The following is an 18,725-nucleotide window of genomic DNA, read 5'->3' on the forward strand; positions in this document are numbered from 1 at the left end:
ACTGCCACAGTCTTCAACCCCACCATCTCTTCCATTCCAACTACTGGCATTTATCTGATTTTGCTTTAAGATTACAAAAAATTTTTTGTTACTAAACTCGTTGGCCATGTCTCAGGATGAACTTTCATTATTCTAGAGATTCATAAATTTTCTTAGCTCATTGTATCCTTAGGATCTCAGTAATTTTATCATGGCACCCCCTAGGCCAAAAGAAATAAAAGAACAGTTCCATTTATTTATTAAATGGTTAGGTCCAAATAATAGTAGTACTTTGCACAGAATCCAACAGATGTTGCTCTGTTTCCTTCAAAAACATAAAATATCCCACAATACCCCTGTGAGTTCAACGTGGTGCTTCAGAGTGACGTGGCACATGGTTTGGGAATCGTGACTTTATCCTTTTGATAGGATGCCAGCTGCCAACCACTCTCATAAGAAGCTCTCTTTCCTTCATTTACAGTATCTCCAGCAATTCCCACACTCACTCTTCTCTGATTCTTTTAAGTGCTTCAATTCATTTCTGCATCAACTGCCTTTGACCGTCTCTGGCTGAGGATGGCTCACCAGCATCTCAACATCTTTCACAGAAGGCAAGTCATCGTATTTTCCCATTAAGTATCATCACTCAGGTTAAAAGTGTGCATTACATTTGACTGCCCTCTTGGGTGCTTTCCCCATCTGTTGAGTCCTGGAGAATTGTCACCATGTTATCTCTTGGCTTTGTGTTAACAGCGCTCTGGTGTAGATCCTCATTAACTCCTGTCTGGACTTGGCAAGTATTCTCTCCCTGCCCTCAGCCTCTCCTTAGTCTTTCTGCTCCATATCACAAATAGTATTTTTTGTATGTCCCGAGCCTTAACTGGCTCTGTATCCTCAAATACGTTACACTCCAGCTCTAAATTTCCTTTCCTGATTAGCATTCAGCACACTCAATAAACTAGGCTGTATTTTACTCTCAGACTGTCTGGGCATATACCTGCTTCTATACTTTTTCTCATGTTATTTTTCCACCTGGATGATATTCCCATTTGAATGAGAGACAGCACAGATGTAGGGCATTCCCATGGTTGCAGAAATCCCACTGGACTGTGCTGCTCAACTCCTGATAAGGGAGTAGGCACCAGACAGTGGTTTTTTGGACACCAGGCTCTACATAAAATAGGCACTCAAAAATTATTGTGGGGCTTCCCTGGTGGCGCAGTGGTTGAGAGTACGCCTGCCGATGCAGGGGACGCGGGTTCGTGCCCCGGTCCGGGAAGATCCCACATGCCGCAGAGCGGCTGGGCCCGTGAGCCATGACCGCTGAGCCTGCGCGTCCAGAGCCTGTGCTCCGCAACGGGAGGGGCCACAGTAGTGAGAGGCCCGCGTACCGCACAAAAAAAAAAAAAAAAAAAAAAAAAAAAAAATCTGTTAAGTTTAAGAACCACATTGACCCGGACCTTGGTTATGGCTATGGTGCATCATGTCCAAGCCATGGGCTGTCTTATTGAAAATACTTCTTAAACTACATAATTTTGATATTTAACAAGCTAAGTTTTGTTCCTTTAAGAACAAATGCCTTATTGTGAAATCCAGGCATGTGTTTTTTTTTTAATGTGGCTTTTGCATGAAACTAATGAAAATAGTGTCTCCATAGAATCCCAAAGAATATGTTTAAAAAAGGACAATATCTCTGTGTTTAATATGACAAATGTTCTTCCACTCTACTCAGCTCCCCTTGGTCTCCCCAACTCTCTCATACAACAGACCCCTCCCTGTAACATTCTGCCCTTTTCAACTATTTTCAAAAGATCACTCTTACTATAATTCTGCTCTTACAGCATTTACTGTTTTCATTTAAACTTCCTCTACTTAAAGTCCAGGAGGCAGAGTGATTAATGTTATGATTTTGTTAATAATATGACACTATTGTCAGACTCGCATTAAACTGGCAATGAGATTATGTCTAGGCGTTAATAATTTATCTCTTTCTTACCCTAGAAAGAGAGAGTGTGGGGCTCAACTATAGTTTTCTCTACCCAATACTACTTCAGAAAGAACTTCCTCTGCTTTCTGAGAACTGGCTCTGTGCCTAATGTGATTTCCATGGAGCTGCTGTGTTCTTTATGCCCATCCCTGGGCCAAGGTAACTGGTCCGGGGAGGCATAGATCCAAGTAGGACCAGTCATACCCCGACTCTAGCCACAGGTGATTGGTCTATGGTTGCAAGCTTGGCCAATCATATCACACTAAAAAGGCTTGCCCCAAGATTTTTCCAACCTGTCATTAGTGAAAGAAATATAACTTGGAAGCGGTTGATGCCTATATTTTCTGACAAGGGGAAGCCTGTGTGCTGCTTTGGACAAAAATAATACTGACATGCAGAGAAAATCAGGAGAGAAAGGGAGAGAGACAGAGACAGACAAACATAGGAAGTGCTGTGAGTGGTTTCTGGTAGGCATCTCTTTATCCCTTCCCTTCTCCAGTGTGGATGGTCAACCCTTCCTTACATGGCCTTCCCCTATGTATTTTTCTAGTATATACTATTCTTGTCTAAGTTAGTCTAGGTTTTTGTCACTTGTAACCAAGGGAATCCCGACAAACAAACAAAAAAACAAAAATAAAAAATTTTACTCCTTAATCCCCAAATAAGATGAAAGAACCTGTGAGCATTGGGTCCGGGGTTTCTATTTCATGAAGTGTGAAAATCTGACCCAGAAGAGGGATTTTTCACACAATAATTGAAGTGTCTTCTAACTGACCTAAGGGTACTCTCACTTTGGTGTATTTATTAGCAGACAGGCTCTACTCAAAGAACCGTTCAATGATATATTAGCCACAAGACTCACTGAAGATAGAAAAGAACAAAAAATTAGTTTAGAATTCCTAGGGGGAAAAAAGTCGAGAGTACATGGTAAACTGAAATGCAGTAAACAACATTTAATTTTAACTTTTAATATGATTTCTTTTTCTGGCCCAAAGGAATGGACATTTCAATTATTTTGCTTGTTTGTTTACCACTCATGACAACTCTCCTAGTTAAATGTTCCAAACCTTTTATGGAATGAAAAAGAAAAGCTCTGGGGAATATAATTTCATGCTTGTTCTCAGCTCCATGCTGAATTTCACTTGGTTTAGTCATTTGAGGGTGAGGGAATGGTTTCCAAGGAAGAGACTAATTCCTTGACTCTAACTTAAAAGGGATAGAAAAATATGTGGACAGAAATTGTCATGTTTAGAGCCTCTTATAAGAAGGACAATTTGGGAAAATATGCAAAGAGCCAAGTGTAGTGTGTACATACTTCAGGCAAACTCATCTTCCTTCTCCCTTCACTCATAAGTGGAGAAGATAGCACCTTCTTTTCTGCTAGTCAAAGCATCCACTCTGAGTTTTCACCATAAATTGCTTGTTTATCTTCTACAAAGTATTAATTTATGATGCTTCTAAACTAAGAAATGATCTACTGATTAAACGCATTACTGATAATTTAAAAACTAGGTGGATTTTTATACTGGCGTGTTTCCTGTCCATTCAAATTGAAAAATATTTATTCATTCATTCCACCAATATTTACTGAGCACCTGTGATGTGCTGGGTACTGTGTATTGAGGGTCCAACTGAGAGTTGGCAGCGAAGTCCTGCCCAGGTGGAGCTCATGTTCCCCACCAGCTCACTTCTTTTCTCAGAAGCAGCAGAAAGTCTTGGACTAAAAGACCAACCACCTTGATTCTTTTCTGAGATAGTCTTTCATACCTATGAAATTCATTTCTTTTAAAATTTCCATATCTAAACAGAATTCATAGCTGCTTATTTGAATCTAAAGGTTTAAGGAATCCTTGAAATTTTCTTTTTACTTGCTGGGCAAAGCAATAAATGAACGTGAAAATCTGAGCACGACTCCTAGTCAATGTCAACAAGTTGGCCCAATGAATCTACAGCATTTAAAATTGTTTTTCACTTTTAAAATATGCCAAAGTAAATGTCAGCTTCTTAGCTTTCTGGGAAATATAAATGGGTCAATGTAGCATACGCCCTTGAATGATATTTCTGGTATTCTTTTATAAGGCTCTCAACTGGAAATATCTTCAAACTTTAAAAAACAATCAAGAAAGTTGGTAAAGGAAGCTCTAGTAAATGTGTTTTATCATCCTAGATGATGCCTGGGTTTTTCCATCTTAATTCTTGGGCCTTGTTTCCTGACCAGTAAAATATAGCAAAATTTTAAAATTATATTATGTGTGTTTTTAAATTTTTTAAATTGTTTAAAAATTCAATTTTTAAATGTCCTGAAAATCATAAAAAGTAGATATTTATGGCCATGAAATATTTATTTTAGTGATAACTGGAATTCATTTTTATGATAAAAGAAGTTTCACTTAAAATGATTCATATATAGTTTTAAGTACAAATTTATAACAGGCAAAGAATTACCCCTTTGTAATTATAAAAGGTTAATAAAGTTACTCGTAGGAGTTTTTTTAAAAGTTGGTGTAGTATCACATATGACACAATTATGGATTTTTGATTAAGTTAAAAGAAAATGAGAAAATGGTTGTATAGGATCAAGTTAGTTGAGATCATTATATCTGATTAAACCAATTGCAAACAAAAATCCAAACCACCAAAATTTCAGGATCAGGCTTCATAATTCTGAAAGATATCAAGACCATTTAATTTAGAATAGATGAAATAAATATTGCTTATCACTCAGATGTGGGAAAATAACTATACTGTTCAAACTGGAGGTTTTCAAATTATTAAGAAAGGAGACCTGACTAAAAGAGACATGATTTGTCCTGTGGTTTGTAACTGAAATAGTGCAATAAATCAAGGGCTTAATATTCAATAGTCTGTTTGAAAGCTAGAACCAGAAGAGCTGCCCATGAAGATGAGTAGCACAGCATGTCAGCTTCTTCTTTCCTTAATGCAAAATCTATCGTTTCAAGCATCTTGAAACTTACCAGATGGAGTGCAATGAGTCTTGTAATTCCAGAGGGCACAAACTAAATTGTCAGACTTGTGAATTCTATTTTGGAATTTTCCTTTCAGCAGAATTTCTTCTGTTCTTTAAGCTTCTTTAGGTTGATGCAAGTCAAAACTATTATTTTCTTTGCCTTTGGGGATAGGTTTTGTTTACTGACTCTTTTCCCTCAATCTTATCTAAATAGTTATCAATTAACACAAAAAATATACTAAGACATACTGTGTGCACACAAAAGTAAAAACAAGATTTTTTTATTGCTTTAAACTGAAATCCTTAATTATTATTTTAATAGATCTGAGAGTTGAATCATCTCTGCATTCTCTGCAAACTAAGTTAAACTAGCATTATAGTTAGAGGGAAACGTTACAAGCACTCTTGCACAAATTTTTATTTAGAAACAAGGATACAAACACTCAAAGAGGTGAAATGATTTAGCTAAAGTTACGTAACTAAAAGTGAAAGTCATGTCTCCTCACTTTAAATCCTGTACAAATTGTCCTTTGATAAAGAGTGATGACTATGTTCTAGGCACTGTGTTAAGTTTCCATGGATTATTTTATTGAATCTCACATCCAAACTGTGAGGGCTATGTGTTGATTCTTGCAAAAAAAAAAAAAAAAAAAAAAGGCTTAATTCTCCACCATTCCCTGCATTCACACTCTTTGCAATGTGACTTGTGGTTCCTCTAAACAAGAGATAGTCTATTTCCCTATCCCTTGTATCCAGCCAAGTCTTACTACTTGCTTGGAGATAGATCTGTTGAGTCTTTACCTAATTCTGCTTGCTCTCATTTGGAATCCTTTCCAAATTCCACATGGACAAGCCCAGGCTAGCCTTGCTGGATGATGAGAGATGTGTATCAGTTATCTGCCTGGACCAGTTGACAGTCAGCCAACCTTCAGGAGCAGAGCCTCTAAGTAACTGGCAACTGAACCACAGACACATGAATGAGCCCAGCCAGGACTAGAAGATACATCCAGTTGAGTCAAGCTCATATTGCTACACATAGAAACATGAGCTAAGTAAATAGTTGTTATTTTAAGGCAATAAGTTTTGAGGCATTTGTTATGCAACAAAGCTAATGGATAAAGATGGGTATACTATTACTAGGTCCATCTGACTTCACAACCTGTGTTCTCAACCACGGTAAGCCCTTGAGGGAAGAGACAACATTTAGGCTTGGTCTAAAGGAATCCCCCCACCAGTATGAGGACCACAGGAGGCCTTCAATAACTTTGACTTAAACAATTATATAAGCATATTTTATGCTGTCTAAATTGCCCAACCTCCCAAAAACAATAAACTAAAAGATAGCATAAACTCTGTGGGTCAAAAGAACAAGACAATCCAACAGAAAAGTAGGCAATGGATATAAACAGTTTGTAGAAAAAAGGAATGCAAATGGGCAATACACACATGGACATATGCTCATTTTTTTTTAAACATTTTTATTGGAGTATAATTGCTTTACAATGGTGTGTTAGTTTCTGCTTTACAACAAAGTGAATCAGTTATACATCTACATATATCCCCATATCTCTTCCCTCTTGTGTCTCCCTCCCTCCTACCCTCCCTATCCCACCCTTCTAGCTGGTCACAAAGCACCAAGCTGATCTCCCTGTGCTATGCCACTGCTTCCCACTAGCTATCTATTTTATATTTGGTAGTGTATATATGTCCATACATACACTACCACTCTCTCACTTTGTCCCAGCTTACCCTTCCCCCTCCCCATGTCCTCAAGTCCATTCTCTAGTAGGTCTGCATCTTTATTCCCGTCTTGCCCTTAGGTTCTTCATGACCTTTTTTTTTTTTAAATTCCATATATATGTGTTAGCATACGGTATTTGTTTTTCTCTTTCTGACTTACTTCACTCTGTATGACAGACTCTAGGTCCATCTACCTCAATACAAATAACTCAATTTCCTTTCATTTTATGGCTGAGTAATATTCCATTGTACATATGTGCCACATCTTCTTTATCCATTCATCTGTCGATGGACATTTAGGTTGCTTCCATGTCCTGGCTATTGTAAATAGAGCTGCAATGAGCATTGTGGTACATGACTGTTTCTGAATTATGGTTTTCTCAGAGTATATGCCCAGTAGTGGGTTTGCTGGGTCATGTGGTAGCTCTATCTGTAGTTTTTTAAGGAATCTCCATACTGTTCTCCATAGTGGCTGTATCAATTTACATTCCCACCAACAGTGCAAGAGGGTTCCCTTTCTCCACACCCTCTCCAGCATTTATTGTTTGTAGATTTTTTGATGATGGCCATTCTGACTGGTGTGAGATGATATCACATTGTAGTTTTGATTTACATTTCTCTAATGATTAATGATGTTGAGCATCCTTTCATGTGTTTGTTGGCAATCTGTATATCTTCTTTGGAGAAATGTCTATTTAGGTCTTCTGCCCACATATGCTCATTTTTGATCATAATTACATCAATAGAAATGAAGATAAATATCATTTCTATCTATATATCCATATCTATCTACCTATCTCTAGAACAAATCAATTCTATTAGGGTTACCCAATGATGATTAGGAAAATTAACAAATAAGAACACATTTTGACAAATTGTTTCATTCTTTATTTCATTACTAAAGTCTTGTATTGATTTGTCATTTCTTGTTTGGTAGAGAATGTAAAGTTTTCAGAAAAGCTAAATCATTTATTTCTCAAGAAAGATGATCCTGCCTTAAAGTCAGAATATTGGAGGAAGACAGATCACACTACCGTAGAGTTAGTTACTTCCTGACACTGCAATTACTCCTGGCACATATACTTCAGCTGAGCGACCATAGAAGTGAGAAAATTCATGGCTGGCTCTCAGACAGGCTGCAGCAGCAAATGGTGCTAATAGAAATCATCAAAAAGGAAGATGGTGAGCACCCTCAGGCTGTAGCAGGATGTCAAAAACTGCAAATACACATTTATATTTGAGCTTAAGATTTCCTAGCCAATTCATGTATTGTAAGAAAAAAAGCGGAGGTGGGGGGCTTTCATTAAAAACAATGATTTGTGCACATTATCTCATTATTCCTCCTTAAAGTTCAATAAAGTGAGGATTATTCTTATCTTCATTGGAAAGATGAGAAAACAGAAATTCTGAGTGGTCACACAGCTACTCTGGGTGAGCAGTGGCCAGAAATGAGGACATTTGACTGCAGACCCTCACTCATCACCACTCACATCTGATGGGCCATTCCATTAGTAGCTGGTCAGTATCCACCCACAGCTTTCACTGTGAAACACAACTTTCATTCCCCAGGATTGGCAGGGAATTGGAAGCACTCAGCTCAACAGGTACTAGTGTTGGTTTGAGGCCCAGGAATGATTGCTGGTGGGACAGGCAGGAGTATGTATAAGAAGAATCCCAACCATTAAGGTCTATGTGAAGGAAAGGAGAAATGAATGGGCTTGGAACACGTGGGAGACTAAATACCAGAAAGAGGAGAAAAGGTAGGAAGTAAAGCAAAACAAAACAAGCCTCTGCAGAGGATAAATAGTATGGTGCTGTGAGACAGAATGAGGAAATCTTTTCTTGACGCCACTGAAAAGGAGAAAGAAGAGAGAAGACAAAATGGTGGGTCAAACCCTGCAGCAACTGAGAAGCGACCCCATGGATGTCACCACAAAACCTCCTCTCCCTAGGCGGTGGATGTTGAGCCTTGAACGTGATGTTGGGGCTGATTCTGAGAGTGGTTGAGAACCCTCAGAGGGACCCCCTAAGAATTTCTATAACTTACCAAACTCACATTTAAAATTAAGACCTTACCCTAATGGTATGACAAAACCCAGGGTCAACCTATGGCAGTTGATGAAAAACAGGTAAGTTAGAGCAGATTCCCCAACCATAGAGTTCTTTCCTGGAACAGACATCCTTCACTGGGTTCCACAGACCCCCAAGATATCTATGAGGAGATTTCAGGGGGTGCAAGAACTTCAGTGGGGTTGGGGAACTACATCTTTATTTTCACTCACCCTTAACTGAAAGTAACTGTTTCCTTCTATAATGAACACAGGCAGGAAATCACAGGAGTGATTTCCATAGAACCTGTGCCTTTGTCACCAAGAGATAACCATCCAGCTTGATGGTCAAGCTATGAAGAGCGGAGAGCACGATGTATTTCCTATTTCAACCAAGAGGAAATTTACACTTATTTTAAAATGCATTTTGAACAGAGATAAGGATCAATGGCTCTAAAACCTGATTCTTCAATGTGAATGTGCAACACATCACCTGGGACTCCTATCAAAATGCAAATTGTGATTTAGCAGGTCTGGGGTGGGACCTGAGACTCTGCATGTCTAACAGGCTGGCTCTCAGGTGATTTGGGGACCACACTTTGAGTAACTGGGCTGCAGAGCTGCTTGGATGTAGAGTTTTAAAGATGATGGTTCTTATTTAGACAGGTAGAACAAGTCCTTTGAGTCCTTTGAGCTATAGAGTCTATGAAGCTTGGTGTGCATTTAACACCTCCTATGATAACATGAAAAGTTATCTCAAAAATATTCTCTTGGTGTTTATTAATTTCTATGGTTAGGAAAATTGTTCCCACATCTGTGTCTCCATAGCAGTTTGCTGATGGCTGTCTATGGTTTCATTTATCACATGGTATTAATGACTGTAGTACATGCTCCCTGTGCATGTGCTGACCACGCCTTCCTCATCTTTACCTCCAGTGTCTATCACAGGGTTTGACAGATATTAAGTTGTAATGCACATTTGGCAGGGAGTTTATTGATGCCATGGTTTCTTTCTCAATCCTTGAACTGCGGGTTCATATTTGCATTTAATTCCCAAAGCAATTTTGGGAGATAAAATATCTTCTGCCTAATTCTCTGCATCACCCAAATACTCCATTTTACCTGGGGCCTACTTGCTTTTTAATTACACTTCCACTTGTCTAATTTAGCCTAAGAGGCTTGTTGGTAATTCAGAACCACAACCAAAGATAGAACTGACACTTCTAGGTGCCTTTCAGCCAAAAGACTTCCTGGCAGAACAATTTGTAGTTATTACAAATAGGGTTTATAGAAAGTTCTGCCACATGTTAGCTAAAGGCATGTAGTGTAAGTTGTGGATGCCCTGAAATGGCCATACAATAAACTCTGTGTGGTTCTAAATCCCAGGTGTTTGGGTCTTAGCCTTCTTAACAAAGGCCCATACAGGTATGTTCAAGGGCACTGGCACTTTATCTAAACCCAAATCCACAATCACAGAGGCGAAGGATGGAGCATTTTGAGTAGGTTGCTTATATTTGGCCTGAACGGGCCAGTCTGGCTTGGATGTATATGTATGTTTTTCTGAAAACGCTTTCAAGCTTTCATCGTGGACACACTCATTCCTTCTTGGGGAAAAGGAGGCAGAGGCACATGTTCTGAGATTGTCACCTCGAGTGGCAGTTCCAACAGCTCTCCTGCTCCAGTGGCCCTTCGGGTGGGATTTTCCCACCTATAACTTCAGCTTGGTTTTCCCCAGTTCCCCGCCAACCTCCTCCTTCAGGGGAAAATCTGTTGCGCAGCTTTTCATGCCCCCATCTGGTGGGATTTAATGTGGTGCTCACCCTCACGTATGCCTCCCAGAACTCTGAGACTGTGTAGCTATTGCCTGTGATTTCTGAATCTAATTTCTGAAGCTCAAGTCTCCTTCTTCCCAGGAGGCCTTTCTGGGATGTCTGGGCTTCTGTGTTAATTCACACTCTTAATTCTTTTTTCAGGAATGTTCTGTGAGTACTGGTCTTCCCTCTTATTCTGCCATGTCTCTTATGAATTGCCATGTTTCTTTCCTTGGGGAATGGTTCTTGCCAGAGGTTGGCACTCTGAGGAAGCTTCAGATGATTATGGCTGGATTGCCTCGTCTTTGAAGTAACATTGACCCTGTTAGTCAACTTCAGTAATCTGCGGGAGAACCCCAGGACTTCTAACCCTCAGGTTGCTATTCCTCTGAACTGTGCTTCTGGATGGCACTTTCCTGGGGCCCCATTCCTCACCATGTACTCCCAGCTCAGCCCCAGAGCCGTCCTTGTGAAAGTTACTTCAGATCACATCGCTCCTCTGCTCAGAACCCTCCACTGGCTCCCATTGTGCTCTGAGTGGAACACAGAGGCCACAAAGGGCCTACAAGACCTGAGAGATCTTTCTCCAGCCCCAGAAGTCCCATCTCTCTGACCTAAGACCCTATAGTCCTCCTCAAACACGGTCACCCTACTGTTCCAACACACAGGCCCATTCCCAGCCCAGGGTCTTTGCATTTGCTAATCCTTCTCCCTGGGAAAATCTTGCCCCATATGTTTGCATGGGCCCATCCTTCTCCTCCTCACTCAGATGCTGGCTTCTCAGTGAGTACCTCTCTGGTTACTCTATGTAAAATTTCAAACCACGTTCCTCATCCTTCCCCCACACCCACTCCCTAGTTTTCCACTTGGGATTGATTTTTTTTCCCCTAAACCCTTATTACCAACTGACATATTTTACCAACTTATTGTGTTTATGGTCTCACCCCCACATCTAGAATGTAAGCTCCGTAAAGGCTAGGATTGTAATTTTTATCCTCTACTATTTAAAAGTATTTGCTGAGTGGCTGTCTATTAAGTATTTGTTGACTAGATGAATGAATGAATCAGGATTTCTTTCTGAGGTGATGAAAATGTTCTAAAATTGGTGATGGCTGTACATATTTATGAATATACATAAGCTAAAAACCATTGAACTGTACACTTTAAATACATGAATTGCAAGGAATGTGAAATAAAGCTTTTTAAAAAGAGAGAGGCAGGTATCTCAGCCATCCTAATGCAGGAGTTGGCTTGTGTGTGCTCTGTGCTCTGTGTGAGTAGATGTGAGGTCGTCTGAGAACATTGGTGTGAGATCTGAATTAGGAGGCATCTGAACAATGGTTATAAAGTAGGGGTTCTAGAGTCTGAGAACCAAATTCAAATCCCAACTACTCCATTTTCTGGTTGTGGAAACTTGGGAAAGTCACTACATTTCTCTGTAAGTTTTTAATCTGCAAAATGGGCTGAAAAGAGTACCAAATGCCAGTGTTATGAGATTAAATCAGACAATTTCTGCAAATGGTTTAGCACAGCATACGGTCCCATTGGGTGTGTTCAATACACAGTTGCTATTTTAATTTTTATTATTGTTATTATTTTCTGGAGTCCTAGGGATGGGGTACTGAGAAAGAAAGATGGCAGTGGTTGTAGCTCCCAAAGCTATTATCTCCCATTAAAATTCACTTGGATTTTCTCAGGTCTGTCAAGGTAATCCCCGGGTTACACTAAACCTGACCTCTGCCCGCATGTTCTTTCACTGCTTGATCTTACTTCAGTAGTTCACAAACAAGGCAGCCCATCAAAAGCATATGGAGCTTTTAAAACTAAGTCCCTGAGCCTCACATTTAGGTATAGAGCAGTGGGTCTCAAAGTGTGGGCATGGGACCAGAAGCATCAGCATCGCCAGCCCTACACAAGGCCTGTTGAGTTGGAAATTCAGTGTAGGGCCCAACAATCTGTATTTTAACCAGTCCTCCAGGTGATTCTGATGCATGCTCAAGTCGACAGTACCTGACCAAGGGGAATCTGATTTTTGATAAGCTCCTCTTGTGATTTTGACCTGCTCATTTGCATACTGTCATTGGGAACCAGTACTACAATGACAGCAATACCCTGATCCATCTATTACATAGTCATGACTAAACCATTCACTGTTTGCAACCTATTAGCAGAAACAGCCTCAGAATTCTCTTACATGGACAGGCCTTCAGCAATGAAATGAACAGGTCATGTAAACAGCTTTGAGAACCCATTTCCCCTGGGTACACTACTTTAATTTCTGTTAAGCTTACTCACTTGTTTTTGGCACAAGCTTGTTTTCAAGGCTACTTTATTGCTTGATTCATTTAATTTATCTGTCACCAAACATTTATCATGTCCCTACTCTGTGTCAAGCCATCAACAACAATGCAACATATGTTGGTGAAGCCACTATGGGAAACAGTATGGAGGCTCCTCAAAAAAGTGAAAGTAGACTTGCCATATGATCTAGCAATCCCATTCCTGGGCATATATCTGGACAAAACTATAATTCAAAAAAATACAGGCACCACTATGTTCATAGCCGATGGCTAAAGGCTATTCACAATAGCCAAGACATGGAAGCAACTTAAATGTCCACTGACAGATGAATGTATAAAGAAGATGTGGTACATATATACAATGGAATATTACTCAGCCATAAAAAGAATGCAATCACACCATTTACAGCAAAATGGATGGACCTAGAGATTATCATACTAAGTGAAGTAAGTCAGAAAGAGAAAGATAAATACCATATGATATCACTTATATGTGGAATCTAATATATGACACAGGGACTTCCCTGGTGGTCCAGTGGCTAAGACTTCGCACTCCCAATGCAGGGGGCCTGGGTTCGATCCCTGGTCAGGGAACTAGATCCCACATGCTGCAACTAAGAGTTTGCATGCCACAACTAAGACCCGGCAGAGCCAAGTAAATACATAAATTAAAATATTTTAAAAAATAAAAATTAAAATAAATAAATAAATAAATAAATAAATAAAATATGACACAAAGGAACCTATCTATGAAACAAAAACCAACTCACAGACATAGAGAACAGACTTGTGGTTGACAATGGTGGGTGGGGAAGGGACGGATTGAGAGTTTGGGACTAGCAGATGAAAAGTATTATATAGAGAATGGTTAAACAACGAGGTCCTATTGTATAGCACAGGGAACTATATTCAATATCCTGTGATAAACCATAATTGAAAATAATTTTAAAAAGAATATATATATGTATATATATACATATATATATATGACTGAATCACTTTTATGTACAGCAGAAATTAACACAACATTGTAAATCAATGATATTTCAATTAAAAAAACAATGGATTGTCACATTTCCTGAGAAAACATTTTGGAGGACAAAACTGATCATTCATGGAGATGATGGCATTTCCTTTCATAGGGAGCCTCAGGAATTGGGTAGACAACATTCCATACAGGCCACTTAAATAAATACTGACTTTTCTAAATGTAGGAGAGTGGACTGTACAGTTCTCTTTGTATCACTGCAAAGCTACACTACTACATAAAAAGTGAACATTTATTTGCAGCATGTTCTTAGTTTTCTTAAAGATAAGTGTGTAATTATCTTGTGCGATTTCAAAAATCCCAAAAAACTACTATAGCCCAAACATGAGTTAGTGAAAATAAAAATAATAAAACATAGCTTCACTGGAGAACAGAGAGGAACTTGGTAAAGATTCTGGAATAGTGGGGCTTGTAAGATATCAGTATGGTGGATACTATTTGGCCTATGCAATTTCCATTTCTAAGAAATGATGATTTTATTGCTTTTTAAAACCGAAGTACTGGGGTTTGATCCTGCTTTTAAGTTAAGCACGTGTTAAATCACATGTCACAATACGGATCTGAGAAATGCCTCTTATCTCCCTCTACAACCTGGCATCAAAATAAGATTATTCAGTCAGGAAGTGAAATGAAAGTGCCAGCCAGAACTGCTGCTGTCTCCTGTTATGTTATCCAAGGGCATCAAAATTTTTCTATAGAAAAGAGGCTTCCAGCTATAGAAAGAGAAATCACATTTCTCAGGCTTACCAGTTTAATATGTTCTCGCTTCTGGTATTTTTCACTGTAATACTGTTCTTGTCGAAGATTAAGCAGCTGCTGCTGTTGTTTGTCCTTCAAGTCTATTAACTTTTGGGTCATTTCGGCATCCAGGGCAGCAAGGTCTTGCTCAATTGTTGACGAACCATGGTCAGGGCTGCTGGGTTCCGATCTGCAGAGACACAGAGCTTGACTCACAAAACATGTAGGTCAGAGCAAGGTGGAGGGAGGGCTGCTCACCAGAGTCCCTCCTAGAGACTCTGTTTGGAAATAAATATTTCGATAAACCACTTGAGACAGAAGCTGATACCCCAAGGACAAGCTTAGCAGCAGAAGGTCTCCAAACACAGAAAGTAGATGAAATTTGTGCTGCTCTAGAAAGAGGTAGTGGCAGAATAGGAAAGCCAAGAGGCTGGGGGCCCTGGCAGTGGTGGTGAAGAGAATGACAATCCCCCCTTAGGAAAAACAATGTCTAATAAGGACTTTTTAAGGCTTTTATTTTTTAACGTAGCATGTATAATGTAATTTCCACCTACATTTCTCCTGTACACTCTGCTGCATTGATGATTCTGTAGGGGGAGTTGAAGAGGTGATGAATTTTGCATCTGTGTGATGTAGACTGACAACAGAGAGCATGTGCAGACGTCACGGGCCAGCAACACTCCCAGCTGACATGTTCTGTTTCTTGACATCTTTTAATAGCAAGATTTGTTATTAAAATAAGTTTCTTTGGGGGCTGAACCAACTTCATTGATATCTCCACCCAAAATGGCACTTTGGTTCCAAGAGAAAGGAGGATGAATTGGGTTTATTCTAAAATATTTATCAAGTGCTCACTCTGTGCAGGGGGACTTTCTTTGAGTTATTCATAAAGAATTATATAGCTATTTTGACGTTTAGGACTAATGTTGAAATAAAACAAAGCAATTCTCACTAACATTATTGTGTTAAAACATACGGTGTGATTCTTTCAAATTTTGTGCTCTTACTTCTTGTAGGACAAATAGAATGAGAGACAGTGTTGGAAACGGGGTACCAAGAGCAGGTCTGTTCTTTTCATTTATATGGAAACTGCTGCAGAAACAACCACCTAAGATACGCAACACATCAGATTCTGTCTCCATGTTTTCACTTGTGGCCAAGTGGAACGAGTAGAAGAGGTTTCTTGAATCAGCTGGTGCTAATTCCTCTTACTTTCTCTTTCAATTAGGCCAACACAATGGTGCCACATGGAGAGGCAGTTGGTAGAAGCTAGTGTTAGGATCCTATTTTGTCAAATAAGGGATGCAGAATTCCCTCAAAGGTTTCTAAACATCAAAATCACATGGCAGCACTGAGGTGGCCCTCCATCCTGGCATGAGTACAAGTCTATTTATCAACATCAGAGGAGAGGAGCATTGGAGGGGTGACCTCCGTCTTGGCATGAACACGAGATACATTTGTAATCTGCTGCAGCAGGAAGTTGGTGTAGCCAGACATAAAGTGTTGCTTCAGTGAGCCACAATCACCATAGCAGAGGCAACAGGGCAACATTTCTTGACCACTCAGCAGGTGCCAGGGACTTTCTGCTTTACTTCTGGCAACAACCCAGCTAGCAGGTGTGACAATCTCCTGTTTACATTTGAGGAAACTGAGTTTCAGTGAGACAATTTTCCTAAGGACACAGTATGGGGGAGCAGCAGTGCAGCTTACCCAAGGACAGACATCTAGAAAACAGCAAAGTCTGTGCTCTGAGAACAACACAGTGTGTGACAGAAACCATCTTTGAATGATCTACCCTTCACATTATGTGAAAACTCAGTTGAGACTACGGATATTTGAATAAGAAACTGATCTAATATAACATTGTACATATGAAATATATAATGTTATAAACAAATGTTACCTCAATAAAAAATAGATCTAAAAATTATTTATTAATTCATTAGAAAATATAAGCCCATTACATATTAATATATTTTGTGAAAAATAATTATACTTTCAAAACAAGAAGAAAATCAGTGAGATTAAAAAAATCTCACTGGCAAAAAAAAAAAATGAATATAATGGACATTATGTCCATTTATTACTCTGAGGAGTTTTCAGGATTTTAATGTGTATCATGGGGGGATGGGAAATGGACAGACATAATCAGACCTCAGTGTCTTTGCCTCTTGAAGAAAATTTTCTCCTGATGTATTTTTTGACACAAGATGCTTAGGGATTTTTGTTTGTTTGTTTTTTGAGGGAAGTAAAGAAAAATAACCAAGGGACGAATGTTTCTGCATCTTCTCCAAAAACAGTGTTGAAGATATTATCCCCTGTTGCCTAATGTTGCCTGTGTATGATCCAAGAGATGAATTCTTTTGTAATTTAATACCAGGAAAATGTTTGTCCCTCTTGGAAATGCAAGTTTCCTTTAATCAGATAAGGAGAATTATCTAACCCGTATTTCCTTTTCTCAGAAGCTAAGAGCTAGTTTTAGTGTTCAAGGACAGAAATTACATTAAATGATTACTTCTGTCCAGTTGAAATACAACACGGGTCACATATTTGATTTTTTTCCACATATGTGATTTGAAATTTTTAGTAGCCATCTTAAAAAGTAAAAATAAATGAGTGAAATTAATTTTAATAATATATTTTACATAGCTTGATTATCAAAAATATTATCATTTCAACATGTAATTAAAATCAATACACATCAATATAAAAATGTGAGATTCTTTTTTTTTTTTTGTGAAGTCTGAATTCTAGTGTGTTATTTTATACTTGAAGCACATTTCAATTCCAATGAGTCACTGTTTGTGGTTAGTGACTCATGTATTGGACAGCAGATCTGGTAACTGGCAGACAGTCTGTGTGCATATGTATGTGTGTACATTTTTTTTTCTATTTTTATAGGACTTTTTTACATATCGTCTATGAATTTACTTTAACATTCTATTGGAAGTTTTCAGGATATGATTTATAAATAAATGAATACAGGAATAAACAAATGACTACATACATATCACTAAGATCAAAATTTAGAAGTTTTAGGCCAAGCTTTGCCTGAACTGTTTTGTAACTGTGGGTAAATGTTAAGCCTTTAGTTTTCAGATTCCTCCTTGAAGAAGTGATAACAGTTCACCTAGATGGCTTCTAAGGCTGCTCCAGGTCTAAACAATGATGCTTTTGCTGCTTTTAAAAGCCCAGGTACTGGGTTTTGATTGTGCTTTTAAGTTAAGCACATGTTAAATCATATGTCACAAGAATCATATGTTTCAGATTCATATGAATCTGAAAAATGCCTCTTACCTTTCTCTCTAACCTGATCGGATTATTGAATAAGGAAGTGAAGGGAAGGATGGAAGGATGTGGTACAGCCTGCCTGACTCTTAGCTTCTATGCTCACATAGTTTCCCCACGTTACCACGTTAGGCACTTTGGGGTGATAACTGAGTAGGTTGTACTCACTGCTGTGTCCCCAGGGCACACAGAAAGCGCTCAATAAATATTGGTTGAATGAATGTGTGAGAAACGCTTCTCCCCAGCACGGTCTGAGTACATGGGGCTGTGGGGACTCTTAGGCCCCAAACAAGGATTATCTGTACAGGGCTTTGTGGGTTTCAGATAGAACAGCAAAGGGCAGTAGAGGTTTTCTTTTCAATAAGACAAGTTGCCTCTTCAGCTTGGTTCTAGTCCACAGCAAAATGTCAGACCCCCCAGGTTGGCAGCTGCAATATGGCAAGTCAGCCAGTTGGTCCTGGGCCTACAGGCTAGAACTCAATGGTAGGACTTCCTGCATATCTAGTCTCAGAATTTGGTCAAATAAAGAAATTCAGTCTATAATCAAAAGTGAGCTGAGAGGACACAAAAGCTGTAGAGAGTGGAGGGAGTTGGGTGGCTTTCCTTCTTACAGTGGTGTAGATCCAAAACATGGTGCAAAACACTGAAAATTCATCAACTAAACTTCAATTAAAAGAAAAAAAGAACTATCAAGCCAAGACTGTGATATGACAATTTTCAAAGGAATAAATATAAATTGACAATAAATATGCCAAAAAATTCAACTTAATAAGGAAATGCAAATTAAGATACTAATGACATCACTTTTTTCTCCATCA

General features: G+C 38.9%; 1 protein-coding gene across 1 annotated transcript in view; it reads right to left on the reverse strand.

Annotated features, from left to right (window-relative positions):
- PLCB1 (phospholipase C beta 1) overlaps window positions 1-18,725 on the reverse strand; it is a 681,896-nt gene that overhangs the window by 77,205 nt on the left and 585,966 nt on the right. Inside the window, exon 27 of the mRNA XM_027118192.1 lies at window positions 14,629-14,809. Within this exon, the coding sequence (XP_026973993.1) occupies window positions 14,629-14,809 (181 nt within the window). The remainder of the gene's footprint in view (window positions 1-14,628; window positions 14,810-18,725) is intronic.

The sequence above is a fragment of the Aethalodelphis obliquidens genome, unplaced genomic scaffold (assembly GCF_003676395.1).
Source record: "Aethalodelphis obliquidens isolate GAN/ISIS:26980383/991018 unplaced genomic scaffold, ASM367639v1 scaffold18, whole genome shotgun sequence".
NCBI lineage: Eukaryota > Metazoa > Chordata > Mammalia > Artiodactyla > Delphinidae > Aethalodelphis > Aethalodelphis obliquidens.